Source organism: Gekko japonicus, unplaced genomic scaffold, assembly GCF_001447785.1.
Source record: "Gekko japonicus isolate JY-2015 unplaced genomic scaffold, Gekko_japonicus_V1.1 scaffold90, whole genome shotgun sequence".
In the NCBI taxonomy this organism is placed as follows: domain Eukaryota; kingdom Metazoa; phylum Chordata; class Lepidosauria; order Squamata; family Gekkonidae; genus Gekko; species Gekko japonicus.
The window spans coordinates 250800-266717 of NW_015166421.1; the positions used below are offsets into that span (position 1 = coordinate 250800).

General features: G+C 44.0%; 1 protein-coding gene across 1 annotated transcript in view; it reads right to left on the reverse strand.

The window, feature by feature from the left end:
- UNC5D (unc-5 netrin receptor D) overlaps positions 1-15918 on the reverse strand; it is a 296399-nt gene that overhangs the window by 68860 nt on the left and 211621 nt on the right. The window contains exon 11 of the mRNA XM_015411680.1: positions 3777-3861. Coding sequence (XP_015267166.1) covers positions 3777-3861 — 85 coding nt within the window. The remainder of the gene's footprint in view (positions 1-3776; positions 3862-15918) is intronic.

Consider the following 15918-nt stretch of genomic DNA (forward strand, 5'->3'; position numbering starts at 1 on the left):
AGTGTGGGCACCCACCCGGTTACACACACCCACACAACATACACACACACACACACACACACACACACACATATATATATATATATATATATAATCTCACAGCTGCCTCAATTCTTTGAAAAGGAATGAATGTGTGGCATCCTAATTAAAGTTAACTTTTGTTTGATTTTTTTTTGTTTCTGTTTCTCAGAAAGCAAATCTCCCTATGACAATTCTTTTGGTGGGGCTCACTCTGCCCACTTTAGCCCACAGAAGTAAAACAGCAGGCAAAATATGAGCTCCTTCTATTTAATTAACCCATTTTAATTCGCTTCTACAGAGCTCTTGCAGATGAAACAGCTGGGTTCATACTTTTTTTTTTTGCTTCGTTCCCTTCACATATCTTAATCTTTCATTGAAAATGATCAAAAAGCACCAGCAGCAGATGGAGATGCAATATGAAAGGTCTCACAAAGGAGCTCAGCTATCAGGGGAGGGGGGGGAGGCAGAAAAGGGTTTCAGATTAAGGTTTGGAAAAATATCTCCAGGCATCAAAATCCACTGACAACTCTGCATCTCCCTGGGTTTTCTTAAAAGAAAAACGCCAATGATTATTAGTTAGCTTTCTGAACTATTGGATCTAAATATTTATTTTCTGTGCAATGGCTTTCAAGTGGTTTTAAGAGAAGCAGCAGCAACATTACTGAACCAGGCAGCCAAGCACCTGCAAAAGTCACAGATATGGAAGAACAGCTTCAAATGTGTTTTTTAAAGAAGCATTTGCTTTTCCATCCTCCTGAGCACAGAATATTCTTCCCTTGCAACAACCCAGTGGAACAAAGCCTCAAAAAACAGCCAGGGAGTACAATTGTCCCAGGGTCAAAAGAAGGCTTAATGATAGGGAGTTGAGATCTAACATGGGCCCCTCTAAAGAGAGCTGTATTCTCAGTCAGCTGTATTCTCAGTCAGAATCGCATAGAAACACTTCAGTCAATTGTTCCTTGTAAATCTTTCCCTCCATTCAAATTCTAAAATAGTGTAACATGAAAATGCATTGTCCTAATTACCATGGACGCCACAGAAACCTACAGTGCACACCTGAGGTGGTCAACGAGATAAGGAAAGTCAGAGGGAGGAAACAGAAATGGCCTGATATTATGTAGCTGAACTAACAGTGGGCTTTTCCGTATTCTCATTTTCCTCGCTTGTAAGTTCCTGTTTCTTGGGGGCGGTGGTGGTGGTTCTGTTGTGCATGAGTTTTGCTCCCTCTAATGGCTGATTTGATACTATACTGGTTTACATCTGGCATATCTCCCTGCAGATTTAAACTGCAGGTTTTTATGCCAGGTAAACCCATTACCTTTTAAACCTAAATTCCAGGCACAATGGGTCAGGGTTATGTAGAAAGGAGAGAGGGAATTTAATTTTTCTATCCCTACATTGGTTTTCCTATCAAAACCACTCCTTTCCCCATGCTTATATTGAAGTGGGGTAAAATATCAAGTATCTATCTGGTTTTCCTTCTGAGGGTAGAGGTCGTCGCTGTGATAGTATGCAGAATGGGAGGATTAAACCCTTCCTCCTTCCCTCTGTAGTCCTAACTTTATACAAGGATCCCACATCCCTGAAATTTAGCTTTAAAGGACTCTTTTTGATCCAATGATTTTCTGTCTTTGTTTAGTCCTCAGCACTCAAGTCATACATCAGTTTACAGTCATAGAACACCAAATCCATGAGTTAAACCAAAACTTGATTTTACAGTTATATGAGTAAGAGAGAAAAATATAGATCAGTCATCTCTATGCCATTCACAATAAATCCTTACAATATTTCCCCTTGATCCCGTGTTCATCCCTCAAATTAGGGGAAGGGGTATTTTCAGGGCAATGGGGAATGTTTCTGTGAATACAGAAGGCAAGGCAGATTTCCTGATTCTTACTCATAATCATACTTAGATTTCAACTGGAAACGGGAAGTGTACAGCTCATTCTCACAGTACCTGTACCTCATCTCTTGGCCCATTCTAGACAGGTACTAGGAAGCAGCAAAGAAGAGTGCATGCCCATTCTTAAATAATAATGGCACACATCTCAGCTCACACACTGCTTCTGGCAAGGATGGAACAGTACACCTGCCAAGAGAGTCTCTTGATTCACTTCTCTTGGCTACTTTGTTCTTGGCATAATGAGGGTGAGGTCAATCTGGCAAGCTGCAAAGACTCACAGATGGGGCCACATTGGCTCATGGATTATATGTTGGGCAGGTCTGCTTTGAACTAAGGGATAGCTTTCCAAATATAGTGCGATCCATTGATGAATCTCATCCAACCCCACAGAGCAACTTTTGATAGAATGCTTTCATGCTTTCCAGGTGGATGGTAAGAAGAAAGTATGCCTCTGGGAATCTGGTTTCATTTTGTTACCAGTTGGAATATATATATATATACACTAGGAATAAGGCCTGTTGTTGAAATAAAGACGATGAGATCTAGAAAGAGGCTCTGGGTGGGTGCCACGGCCTTGGACACTCAGTGTTAATTTGCTGTGGCGACCTCAGCAGGGTATAATGACACCGAGTCCACCATTTTCTCCAGAGGAACTGATCTCTGCTACCTGAAGAACAGTTATAATTTTGAGTGATCTCCAGCCCTCACCTGGAGATTGGCAACAATGGTTCCCGAAGAAGAAATGGCTGGTTTGGAGGGTGGAGTCTATGACATTGTACCTGTCTGAGGTCCCACCCCTCCTCAGACCTCACCCTCTCCAGGCTCCATCCCTCAAATCTCCAGGAATTTTCCAACCTGGAGTTGGCAACCCTATCTCCTTCCCAGCCAACCATCAATGTATCTTGATCTGTCCCTATGACTTCAGCTTTCCATCTCCTCCCCCTCCCTCCTGGAGAGCAGTTGTAATTCTGAGTGATGTCCAACCCCCACCTGGAGATTGGCAACAATGGTTCCCCAGGAGGGACTGGCTGGTTTGGAGGGTGGAGTCTATGGCATTGTACCCACCCCTCCTGAAACCTCACCCTCTCCAGGCTCCATCCCTCAAATCTCCAGGAATTTCCCACCTGGAGTTGGCAACCCTCTCCTTTCCAGCCAATATCAACCTACCTTTATTTTCCTCTCACTCTTTAGCTTTCCACCCCCCCCACCTGCAGCCTCTACCATGCTCTGAAGCCCTGACTGCTACGTCACATTGGCTGTCATACAAGGGCCATCTCAGCAGGATATAATGACACAGAGTCCACCATTTTCTTCAGGGGAACTGATCTCTGTCATCTGGAAAGCAGTTGTAATTCTGAGTGATCTTCAGTCCTCACCTGGAGATTGACAACAATGGTTTTCCCCAACAGGCACTAAGGGGAAATGTATTTTACCTTAGAACACATTTTACCTCAGAACAGCAAACTGTTTAGAATGTTAGAGGCAAAGGCCAATGAGGCCGCATATGCAAATGACCTCTGTGTTCTGACTGGCTATGGGGGGGAGAGGAACAGCAAACTGTTTAGAATGTTGGAGGCAGGACTCAAGCAATGCAGCCAGTGGATAGAGAGACCCTCTGAGTGACAGATCAGGGAGCCAACTGATTTGGGAGCGTGTTGGAATGTTCAGGGGAGTCCATGACCAAAACAGAATTATATATAAGGCCACACACACACACACACACACACACACACACACACACACACATCATCTGCTTTGCTGGCTCTTCTTTGAATTACTCACCTCCTTCCCAATTCCCAAACATACTGTTGAAATTGATAGGTTTGGGGTGGAGGTTTTGTACATGTCTTACCTGGGCTGACCTTGGTTGATAGAAAGGTACATCTCCCAAGATGTTTCTTCAGGGATAGCCCCATGTGGAATCAGCAAGCTAACTCCTGTAACAGAACAAAAACACGGGTTATTGGGAGATAATCCAGGTCTATGTTGGAAGTAGAATGAATCAAAATTGTAGGGAAGATTTAGGCTAAAGGAGCATAGTGGCCTTTTTGTGAGAGGAATGGACTGCCATTACCATCTCTACTGCACAGTAGCTAGTGCAGTTTATTGGTTAGAGAGCTAGATTAGGACCCAGAAGACCCAGGTTCGAATCCCCACTCTGCCATGGAATTATGCTGGGTGACCTTGGGCCTGTACTGTCTCCGCCCAATCTACCTCACAGGGTTGTTTTGAGGATAAAATGGAAGAAAGGAGAAAAATGGAGACTCCTTTGGGTCCCCATTAAAGAGAAAGATGAAGTAAACAATAGCAGTAATAACAACAATAATAAAAATACTCCTATTCAGGTGCATAAACTCACATTTTTTTGATTAGGCCACATCACAACATTTTAGCTAATACTGTGCAAGGAACTGAGATAACACAAGAGGGACATTGCCTCTTAGCCTACAGGAATGATTTTGTTAACTGTGTTAACCTGAAAGAGCAAATTTCAGTGCTATACTAGGGAAATTCAAAAGGAACAATAAAATGTTTCAAAAGTTTGATTTTGCAGTGGAATTTAGAGTGTCATGTAAACTTTGCTCTACACTGGGTGGCTCAGACTATCCTGATCTCATCAGATCTCAGAAGGTAAACTGGGTTGGCCCTGGTTAATTACTTGGATGGGGGACCACCAAGAAAGTCCAGGGTTGCTATATACGAGGCAATGGCAAACTTCCTCTGTTTCCCTCTTGCCTTGGATATCTTAGGGGGTGCCATAGGTTGCCTGCAATTTGATGGCACTTTACAGACTTCCATGCAAAATTCATATATTGTCAGGGGTTTATAATAAAGGGAGTTGTGTTTTCCTGCCAGAAACCTTCTTTCCAGTTCTCCTTGCATGTGTGTGTGCACATACACTCCCTATGAAACAAAATCAGGCTAATCTTCTACCTAACAAGTAAGCTTCAGGATCACCTGATGCTGATAACTTGTGTTAAGATCCTAAGGAATATAAATTAGCGGCAAAATGAAACTGTGGTATGGGGGGATATGGGTTATGGTGTGGTTGTAAAAGGGGTGTAACTCTTCTTGTTTCTCTGATAGGAAACATCCCTTCCCACTGCTTTAAGCCCTAGGAAAGAAGTATGCATATTTTTGTGCTTCACCCCCCCCCCCGGGCTTAAAGCAGCTTGGCAGAGGGCATTTCTGATATGGGAAACGGCACAAGAAGGAACTGCTCCCATCTCCAAAATCAGACCCTTCTGTATCTGCTTTTTGCAGCTAAACTATGTATCTGGAGGTCCACCCACTGATCCCAAGCATCACCTGTTCTTTGGCCCTAGACCATCTTCCAGATAAGTTCAATGGCCCCTCAATCAATCCTAAGGAATAAACACAAAGGCCCTATTGCTTCTCCTCCCACACTCCCAATATCTCAGACCACATGCGATTCTTTTTCAGGTGGCCAACTCACAGGTTCTGTACATTCAATGGCAATTATTAACTATTAAACTTCCTGGTGTATTCAATATGCCTCCTAATGTTATAGGGCTTTTTTTTTCTTTTGAAAGCCTCTTGCCCTTTAAAAGAAGATGGCTGACCTATGTTGGTAATGCTGCTGCACCTATTATGAGGTATTAAACAAGGTACTAAACAAGACATGCTCCTAAGAAATGCACTTTTGCTACAATTTAATAAATTCAAGAGCAGGCCTTTTACCCCTTGCTGAGAGGTCTTGCCATCCCGACTTCTCTTTGCCTCGGCCTTCCAAAATGGTGCTCCAGGGGAGAAAATGATTTCTCCGCTCTGCACAGTTGGAACAATCAGATTCACAATATTGCAAAGGTGAGTCTAACTTTCACTTGTCACAGAATTCCACTGAGCTGCATGTAGAATTCTCAACATAAGAATCACTTCTTGTTTCTTTCTCCTTTGCATTTCTTTGTAGGGTGGCCAGATGGATCCATTTGTAGGTTTGCCCGATGGATCCACTTGCTGACAACCCTAAGAGCTTTTGGGGGTGGAGCATGGTGACATCCAGGGCTCTTTTTGTAAAAAAAGCCCAGCAGGAACTCATTAGCATAATAGGCCACACCCAACAGCAAAAATCCATTAGCATATTAGGCCACACCCCTGACAGCACAGCTGATTAGCACATTAGGCCACACCCCCATGTTACCAGAAGTGTGGTCATCCAGCCACACCCACCTTTTGCTTCTTATTCTGTTTACCTTGTTTGTTGTCAAAACCCAGGGCTTTTTTTGTAGCAGGAACTCCTTTGCATGTTAGGCCACACACCCCGAATGTAGCCAATCCTAATGAGTTTCTGCTGTTGGGTGTGGCCTGTTATGCTAATGAGTTCCTGCTGGGCGTGGCCAACTTGGGAGCCAGCCGGAACTCCGTTCCTGAGCATTCCAGCCCAAAAATAGCCCTGGTGACATCATGGCTTGAGACAACACTTCTGGGCATATAACTGGAAGTGATGTCACTGTGCCACTGCTTTCCTCTTCATTTTGTTCCTGCCACTCCATTGAGTGAGAGTGGGAGCCTAGAACCTGGGGGCAGATATCCTGCCACGGTGGGAGGCTTGGTGCGCCTACCTCTTCCCCACCCCATTTCTACCTTTATGCTAGTCAGTCAGTCACATCAGATGCACAGCTCACTGGAGGAAGGAAGACCTTTATTCTCAGTCAACAAAAACAATATTCATAACAGCCCAGCAGAACAAAAATATTCCCTGCCCCAAATAGGGCCAATCGAGTCGCCAAGGGGAAGCTGTTTCCTAATGCTGGGATGAATACTAAAATATTCATAGATATAATGCGCACACCAACCCAGAGCAACTGCCCATATCATGTCCCCTTAAGGAGACCCCACTTGTGAGAAATATGATGCTAGGGAATAAAGATCTACTCCTGTTCAGTCAGGCATTGGTTTTTGGGTTTTTTTTACTGGCATCGACTGAATGCCAGTTACAAAGAGCTTCATGATAGGGCTGGCTGCAGGGTTTTTATAGACGGGCTCCATCACTCTAGCTCCCTTATGAACCTCAAGCCATGGTGACCCACGCCAAAACTAACGAAACCCTGCCACCTCCCCACAGCAACTACCACTACATTGCAGGATACACTACAGCCCCGGTCACACGGGCCGGATATTGCGGGGGGGGGAGGCGTGGCTGTTTGCCTCGCAGCGAAATAACGCGTGACTGCGTGATCAGGCGTCCCCTCGTGGTCCCGTCGAGGTCCCGTGGTTAGGGGGGAGGTGCCGATCACACGACGTGCCAAAGAAGCGGCGCGGCACGGCAAACGGGGTTGTGGGGTTTTTTTTTAACCTAAAGTATGTGCATGCCCCATTGGGTGCTTGTGCGCATCCCTGAAGACTTCGAAAAAACCCAAAATCTTTTCACAAGGGGGAATGGGTGGGCGCCGGATGCCACTGGAAACGCGATCAGCCGCCTGCCCTTGCCCCGCGGTTTCCAGAAACGAGTACCTCCGAGGTACTAGTTTTTAACCGCACATCTTCGGAGGGAAGCCTCGGGTTCGCCACGGGAGCTCTACGCTTCCCAGATGTGGCGGTGAGATCTCGCCCGGAAAATCCGCCTATCATCCATCGCAATAGCATGGCTACTGCTCCGTGTGACCTCAGCCAATGTGACCTTCTGTTGTGGAAGACGGGTCTACAAGATGGAAAAAAGAGCAGCTGGAAGGGTCCTTGGGCCAAATGGGAGGAGTTCCTGAAGGTAAAAGGCACAGCGTGATTCTCTTGCACTCAGCTTCCTTCACTGCTTCCAGGCATTTCTCCCATTTGGAAATGGCAGGTCAACCTGGCATCAGGTCAGCTCAGACAACCACAGATTTGGCTCACATCCTGCTTGCTAGTCATAAGCAGGGAGGCCAGCTGTTTGGCAAACTGTTTGGAAGTGTCCAAATGAATTGTGATGTGTCTGTTTGCATGATTATGCTGCTTTCTCATATGGTGCTTTTTCAAAGAAGGCACCTGCAGCTGCATCCAATTTTTAAAGGCATGTAGATAAGAGAAAAGAAAAATCAGTTTGAGATTTTTTTTAGTTGAAACTTACTACTACTGTGTGTCTCAGTGTGCCTTCAATGTTTGCCCCTGAATGCAGTTGATTTTTCAACCTTTTTTATCATAGGGATGTTCCATGCCTTGCTTGTAGGACTTCTGAGGGTATCTGTTTTCTCATTGTGGGAAACAGAGTGTAGATATGAAGGCCTGATTGAGCATGGCTGTCCTGATTGTCATATGACACCTGATGCTGGCCTCCTTCCACAGTTCCATGGCTGGGAAAACAGAAGAGTCAAATGACTCTCCCTGCTGGTTTGAACATGAGCCATATGTTTCACTCTATTATTAATCCTTAGAACTACTTGATCTCCATAGAAGACTATACTACCAATAAGAACATTTCTATAGCAAAATGGGTAATTCAAGAGTAATTATCCATACGAGCCAAGAGGAAAGGTGGGGTATAAATGTGTCCCGCCGCGGGTTCCTCCGCAGCTGTAACAGCCGCTGCGGCGGGACTGGCGCAGCCCGCGCCGAGCCCTGGGGTGCACTCGAAAGACCAGAGCGATGGGAACAAGCTGAGATACAGGGATGTCCCTATTACAGAGGCGCTGGGCAAAGGGAGGCGGGCACGGGTCAAGAACAGAGGGGCTTTACCTTGGAGCTGCGACGGTATCAAGGTCATTACCGAGGGGCTGGAGGAGGCAGGCTCGTCCGAGGTACACCACGAGCTTTCCAGAATTAACCCTCAACCAAGAAAAGGTGTTAGGGACGACACGTGTATCACGGGGAGCAATTGAAGCCAGGTTGGAGGGAAACACAAGGTGTTTTGAATCAATGTAATAACTGAATGTACCATGTAATAAAAAGAGGAAATGGAAAACACCGAGGAGGATTACAGAGGAGATCACGGGGTTTGAGGTACAGAGAGAAGGAGAAGCCCCTACCAGTCGATCTTCCTTCTGGAGGCGAGGCGCGGTGTGTGCCGAAACACCCGGCCTGCCTCAATCTGAGGTGTTGTTTCCGAGCTTGAGAAATTCTACCCCGGAGACTGGTGATTTTGCGTGGAGAAGCACCACGGATCCCGACAAAATGGTTAAATAAATAAAGTGTTTTTTGTGGCCAAATTAATATACTCCAAAGTCCAGCAAATGCACCCTAACATATCCTGTTGTATTTTAGCTCTGTTTCTCAAAAAAAAATTTCTTCTTTCGCATTACCAATATCAGCTCAATTACCTTGGGAATCAGTCAATGGAATTGATCAGCAGAAGATTCAAACAACAACCAGCAACAACATAACATACTTCTGCATTATCATGGATAATAAATGGAAAGAATTCACCACCGCAAGATGTGTCAATGCAAGATGATTTTTAAAAAGGATTAGACAAATCCATGGTGGATAAATGTCTACCAGCAGCTATTAGCTATGATGGCTAAAAGGAATCTTCATGGTCTAAAGCAGCATGCCTCTGAATGCCAGCAGCTGAGAGGAGGAGAAACTATATCCAGGGGGGAAAGTCAACCCAATCCCCTCCTGCAAGGTTCTCTGGCCAATTAGCAGAAAAGGCAAAAAGCCTTCCCTTCCTTCCCTTTTGTCATTGCACAAAAGCATAAACATGTTTCCTAAGATTCTCTGAAGGATGGTGATAGTGGGGAGCACGAGAGTGTGTACACAGAGTACATAGTGTGCACACAAAGTTGTCATGGTGGCTGAGCCTGCACATTTTATGTGCTCATTTCCTCAACAACAGACTGCATAACATAAAAACATAAGAGATGCCAATGTTGGATCAGGCCAAAGGCCCATCCAGTCCAACACTGTATCACACAGTGGCCAGAAATACCAGGTGCCATCAGGAGGTCCACCAGTGGGGCCAGGACATTAGAAGCCCTCCCACTGTTGACCCCCCCCCAAGCACCAAGATGACAGAGCATCACTTGCCCCAGAGGCCCTATCTATAGCTTGTGGCTAATAGCCACTGATGGACCTCGGCTCCATATACTTTATGTGGATGTGTGTCTCTGTGTGTGTTTGTGTGAGATGTCAATGTATGCCCCGCTTTTCTCTCTCCCTTTTTTTTCTCCCCAGTTTTCAAGCTCAAAGTGGCTGACAACATTGTTCTCCCTTTTAGGTCCCTATGAGGGGGGAAAGTGGGACAATTTTTTTTAAAAAAAGAAAATAATATCCTTATTTTATCCTCACAACAACCCTTTGAGGTAGGGTAGGCTGAGCAAGAGAGACACTGACTGGCTGGAGGTCACCTATTGAGCTTCCACAGCAGGATGCAGATTTGAACCTGGGTCCCCCAGATCTTAGCCTGACACTCTAAGCACTACACCACACCGGCTCTCACAAAGAAAGAAAGAAAAATGGAGGAGAGACAATGAAGTCTGAGGCTTTCCACCCTCATTCCCCATTTTACTATAGAGATGGCATCCTCTTAATTTCATTACTGATGCAGCAAGACCAAAGAGGTTGTCACTCCTGTGCTGTTCCTGCAGTTCAGGGCTCATTAGAAAACAAGTTATTCGTGCTTTGAATTTATGACCCTGTTGGTGACATGTTGGTCATCATTAGTCTCTTTTACTTACATGAAGAATAAGTCCATTAAGAGCCCCGCTCTCAGCCTCTGAAGCAGGGACACCGGTGATTGAGCTAATCTTAATATCAATAATAGGAGGGGACAACCCCTCATTATATTAGCGAGGTGGTGTTTTTATGTGATTAATAAGCATTCAGTATTTGTTGCTGGAACAACACACTGTGACGCTTCAAAGAAATCATAGGACAGTCGTCATCTCTTCACTGGGCAAGGTTGAGAAAGGTTAAATCCCTCCAAAAGCATCAGAAAGGAAGTTTAAAGAGCTGTATCTGCCTTAGTAGTTGACGTTTGTTATGCAGGGGCCTGGGAAAGCTATGTGGGACCCAGCAAAGACACCAGCGCACCTCATGAAGATGGCAGCCAGCCTGGTCTGTCACTCCACCCCAGGGGGTGTAAATGGGGCCCTCAGTAAGTCGGGGTCCCAGCTTTGTGTATGTATTATATTGCTCTTACTGCATTGTTTTCTCCCTTTGGATATCCATTTCCCCCCCATTGTTAAACATTTTTTCAGATACTTTTTATTTGCATTGTTTCTGATTTTTGTGGTTCTGGTCTTTTTGCATTTTTTGTTGGATATCTCATGCTTTTTTGATTGCATTATTTTATAATGAGTAATCCGCCTTGAGTCTCAGCAAGGCAGATGGCCTACAATTAAAGTTAAAAAAAAATAGAGCAATTTCCCCAACAAGGAGATGAAAGTTGGAAACCTGTTTCAAAACGTGACAAGCAATTCATTTTTCTGCTCCTATGAAATTTGAGTTTCTGCAGAGTGGTGTGTAAGCTTCCTTTTTATGAACCCTGCTCCCTCCAGAAAACTGGCATTCAGATGGGAGACACAGATAACAATGGAAGAGTGGGCCTTTGATAATTGTCATATGCCTATACTGTAAGGGAGAGAACTGTGGCATGCACAAAGGCCAAGGTGCCTTCCACAATAAGCCACTGCCAGTAATTTACAAGAAGAAACTCACAATTATTGCACACTTTACATTTACTCTGCATTCTTCTCTGTGCAAGTAAACAACACTTTGTTGTACATAGTCTTTTCACTCACAAGAAAAAGCATGAGTCAGAAATAATGACTGAGTGGTATGGAAAACCAGCGCCACCAAAGGAGAAGCTCAGTTTCTGAAAGCAAAGCAAATCCCTAGCAGTCAGATACTCAAGGGTCAAGTTACCTTTTTGGACATGCTGCTCAAGCCGTGGGTCTTTAAGAATGAGATAAAGAAACACCTGCTACCCCAACCACCTTTTATTTTGTGCAACAGAGCAGTCTAGCTGGAGATTAATATTATTTTGCATATAAAAATGCATCAGAGAAACATCACTTTCTTAAAACCTTCAGAGTGTGCTTTGATCACAGAAAGCGGTTAGGATTAAAGTCTTATTCAAGATGATACCATCAGCCTGCTGCTCCTGTGGCCCTCCACCAAGTATTTTAAATCCCCCCTTTACCAATATGTCAATCTAGTGCAGACCTTACCCCTTCCGTAAGGATCACTTTTTAATCCCATCTTTTTATTCCACCTGCATTTTATCTGTTCTCTGTGAGGTAAATTAGGCTTAAACAAAATGGCTGGCCCTAGGTCACCTAAGATGTCATTCAAAGCAAAGTTATACCCCTCTAAGGCCACTGATTTCATTGGATATTAAAGGGTGTAGCTCTGGGAGGATGGGACCGTAAGTGAGCGTCACAACTAACTAGGGACTTGGACCCTGATCTTAATGTGCTAATCCCTGCTTCACAGTGCCTTCAGGTGGGCAGCTGTGTTGGTCTGCAGTAGAAGAGCAAGACTGAAGTCCAGTAGCACCAAGAAGATTTCCAGGGCACAAGTTTTCGAGAGTCAAAGCTTCCTTTTGTTGGAATATACAAGGTCTATAGTGCACCTACTTGAAGAAGATCAGAAGAACAGCCTATAGGTGACAGTTGAAGGTCTGCTAGTTAGCACAGCTAGATTAAGGACCTCCCACATTTTCAAATTATGTCCTTCCTGTCTCCTGATTGGCTCTTCTGGAGACTTTCTGCTCCTGTAGCGCTTCTGTGACGTCCTCCTTATTGGGGAGGACTAGTTTCATTTTAAAAGTGTTCTGTATTTTGTTTAACAGGGTAGTATCGGCTGCCACCAGGAAATTTTAAGGATTTCCAAACCTTTATGCTTTTACTTTTGCTCTTACTGGTTAGGTAGACTGAGTTCAAGGCTTACGAGGAACTATGTGGTCCTGGGAAGTATTTCTTTCAGAGCTGGTATACTTGAATGGAAGAGGATTTATTGAAATAAAGCATAAATAAGAGGGTAGTACAATGTAACTAGTAATGTGTAAATACTGAACAATTTCTTTGGCATCCCACACAATCCTCTCTCTCACTGACAGGGGACTTTTCATGTAACTTTGTAACTCTTGTTTATACGTTTACTGTTTCACTCCAGTCTGTTATGACACACAGACTTTCTTATAACTGTTCTTCCCTTAAACTTTACTTTACTTTTTCTTATACAATCAGCTTTTAGCTCTCATTCTCTTTCTGACTGAACAACTGCAGCTCCTTCTAACTGTTTCAACACAGAACCCAGGACTAACTGAACATCAACTGTCAACCTCTAACTGAAACTACTGACTGACTCCCATACTCATCCAACCAGATTCACTTCCAAAGCCCCTCCCCCTCTCTGTCAACCACCAATCATACCACACTTGCCTCTTTCAACCACTCTAGTCTATCTACCACAGCCATGCAACCAAACTTTTAAAGACACACACACACACAGAAACAAGGAATCGTTACAGCTTCTGTTGCTGTTGTTCCTCCTTCAGCAGTTAGGCAGATAGTTAGGCTCTCTCTCTGTTCTATCAAAGTTTGTTCTTCTTTAATAAATCAATTTATCTTTTTTTAAACAGTCGGTGCTCCGCTTTCTTGCATATTTAAACTCTGCCAACATCTTTGTCAGCTTTGGTTCTCAAAAGCTTATACCCTGGAGATATTGTTGGTATTTAAGGTGCTACTGAACTTGAATCTTGCTTTTGTAAAATGTGAGTATCAAAGCAGCTTGAATTCTTCAGCAGGTATGTGTGCATGTCTTCTGAAGCTCTTTGGATAGTGACACATGTTAGGGAAACTGTGTCTGTGGTAAAACTCGGCTGAGCTGCTTCAAACTTTAGCTGAAGCAGCCTGGGTTGGGGAAGTGCTACTTCCCAAACATTTTTTTTAAAGAAACAATTTTGCTCTCTGTGGGCTTCCCCTAACAAAACAAAACCCCTTTTAGGATTTAGATGTTGGTAAAAAGGATGCAATCACTGTTGCACCACTGCAGAGAGACTGCAATGAGGACCTGTACTGGAAAAACTGTGGAAGACCATTGTAAGTCGAGGAGGCAGGTGGTGAGCCACACAGCCCTTCTCCATGTGAATGGCAGTCTCAAGGCAGCAGGGGGTTAAATTCTACCCATATGAAGAACACCTGGTGGTGGGAATACAATATAGGAGAGGGAGAGGTCTCTGGGTACAGAGGCAGCAAGCTACAGAAAAGGCTTCTTGGTTCCAGCTTGGTGTTTTTTTGGACTGCCTAATGTCTGGGCGGTGGGTGGAAAAGTATTACTAATATTTTTTTTTGTGAGCTGAATAAAGCTGCATCCTTTGTTCCATTTGCTTGTTGGAATCAATTCGAATGATGGGTATTACAGGACCACATTTTTTTTTCCTGTCAAGACATAGCCAACTTATGGCGATTCCCATAGGAGTTCAAGGCAAGAGATGTTCAGAGGTGGTTTCCAAGTGCTTGCCTGTGCGTAGCAACAGTTTGTGGATGCAGTGCTTGGGAAAGGAGCACAAGCTTTTCACATGCACCTTTTTCTTGATCTAACTTCACTGCCCCCAGTGGCTACATGGCAACCATGAAAGGCAGTATGGTGTCGTGGTTAGACTGTCAGCCTCAGATCTGGGAGACCAAGGTTCCAATCCCTGCTCAGCCATGGTGGGTGCAGTCACTGTCTCTCAGCCTAACATGCCTCCCAGCATTGTTGTGAGCATGGGAGTGCCATGTATACCATCATGAGATCCTTGGAGGAAGGATGTGATCTTAAAAGGTGATATATCTCATAGTGTTAGGCACTCAGTCCCCTTACAGAGCATTAAGAAGATAGCTAAGGCAACACTTTTTTTTGGGGGGGGGAACCCCAGGGAATTACAATCCTGTCAGTATAACATTTGCTGTGCGTAAACTGGTGTATGTACTTCCTCAGAAGCATAATCAACTTTGGGAATTTGCTATCATTCATTGTGATTGCTTCATCGCCTAAATGTAGTCAGACTACATATCATGCCCTGCTATTCCTCATCTTGTGATCACTACACTCTTGGCTTTCTGAATTAAGGCATTCATTTGTGACTTCCAACATCCCACCGTAAAACTCAGCATCTGTTCAAAATGTAAATATTCCACAGTGAACTATTATGTACTTAGAGGTGTAGGAAAATAGTGTCACAGTATATTTTGGGTTTCTCAGAAATGCTTGATGGTCATAACAGGGCGGGAGGCTTAAACTGTATATTAATATACATCTCTTATAAATAAAAACCCCTCTATAACCACCTGATTTTTTAAAAAGAAAAACAAGTTTACAGAGAACAAAGAGGAAGCCTGTGTTCTGACATTTTTAACACACTGCACTCAAAACTGGCAGAAGCATGCCTGGATACACAGATCCAGAACTGTCAAATGAAATCAAAGTCTTGGCTACCACAACTCCCCAAAGAAGGAAGGGACCAGACTCCAAAAGGAACATAATTCGGTGTCAGCCTGACACAGTGCCAGTTGTGTGTTTCATTTAATACTTCAAAGGAATCAGTGCTGGTGATTGCAGGCATTGTGCTATCGTGTCATTCTAGTAAATTTATTTAAGAATGCATACCTCTCCTTATCCAATGTTTAGGATTTCCGAATAAAAAATATTTAAAAATTCAACAAGTCTAAAAGCATTTTTTTTAAAACAATCCAGGTCCCCCCCCCCCCGAAGTGATAATTTTGATATTGCTGGAGATAATTTTTTGTATACCTTGTAAAAGTCTACTAAATCATAAATTCCAAGGGGTAATATTTTAATCCCCCTCCTGGATGTACACCTTGATGTGGTGATAGGGTTTGTGTGTGTCATTGAAACTGACAGCAATACTGTAAGGTGTTTAGACTCTGTCAAGAGGCTAAACTCCTAGCGGAGTCACTCAAAAAGGAATGGTCACAGCTGAGGCATCAGACTAAGGCCCTTTCTGCACTGGGTTATTCCCTGCACTCACAGCTGTTCTGCCACACAGTATATATTTTTTTTGTTCTGTATTACCTACCACTTTCCACTTGCTGTAGTTTAAATTCTGCATTGGC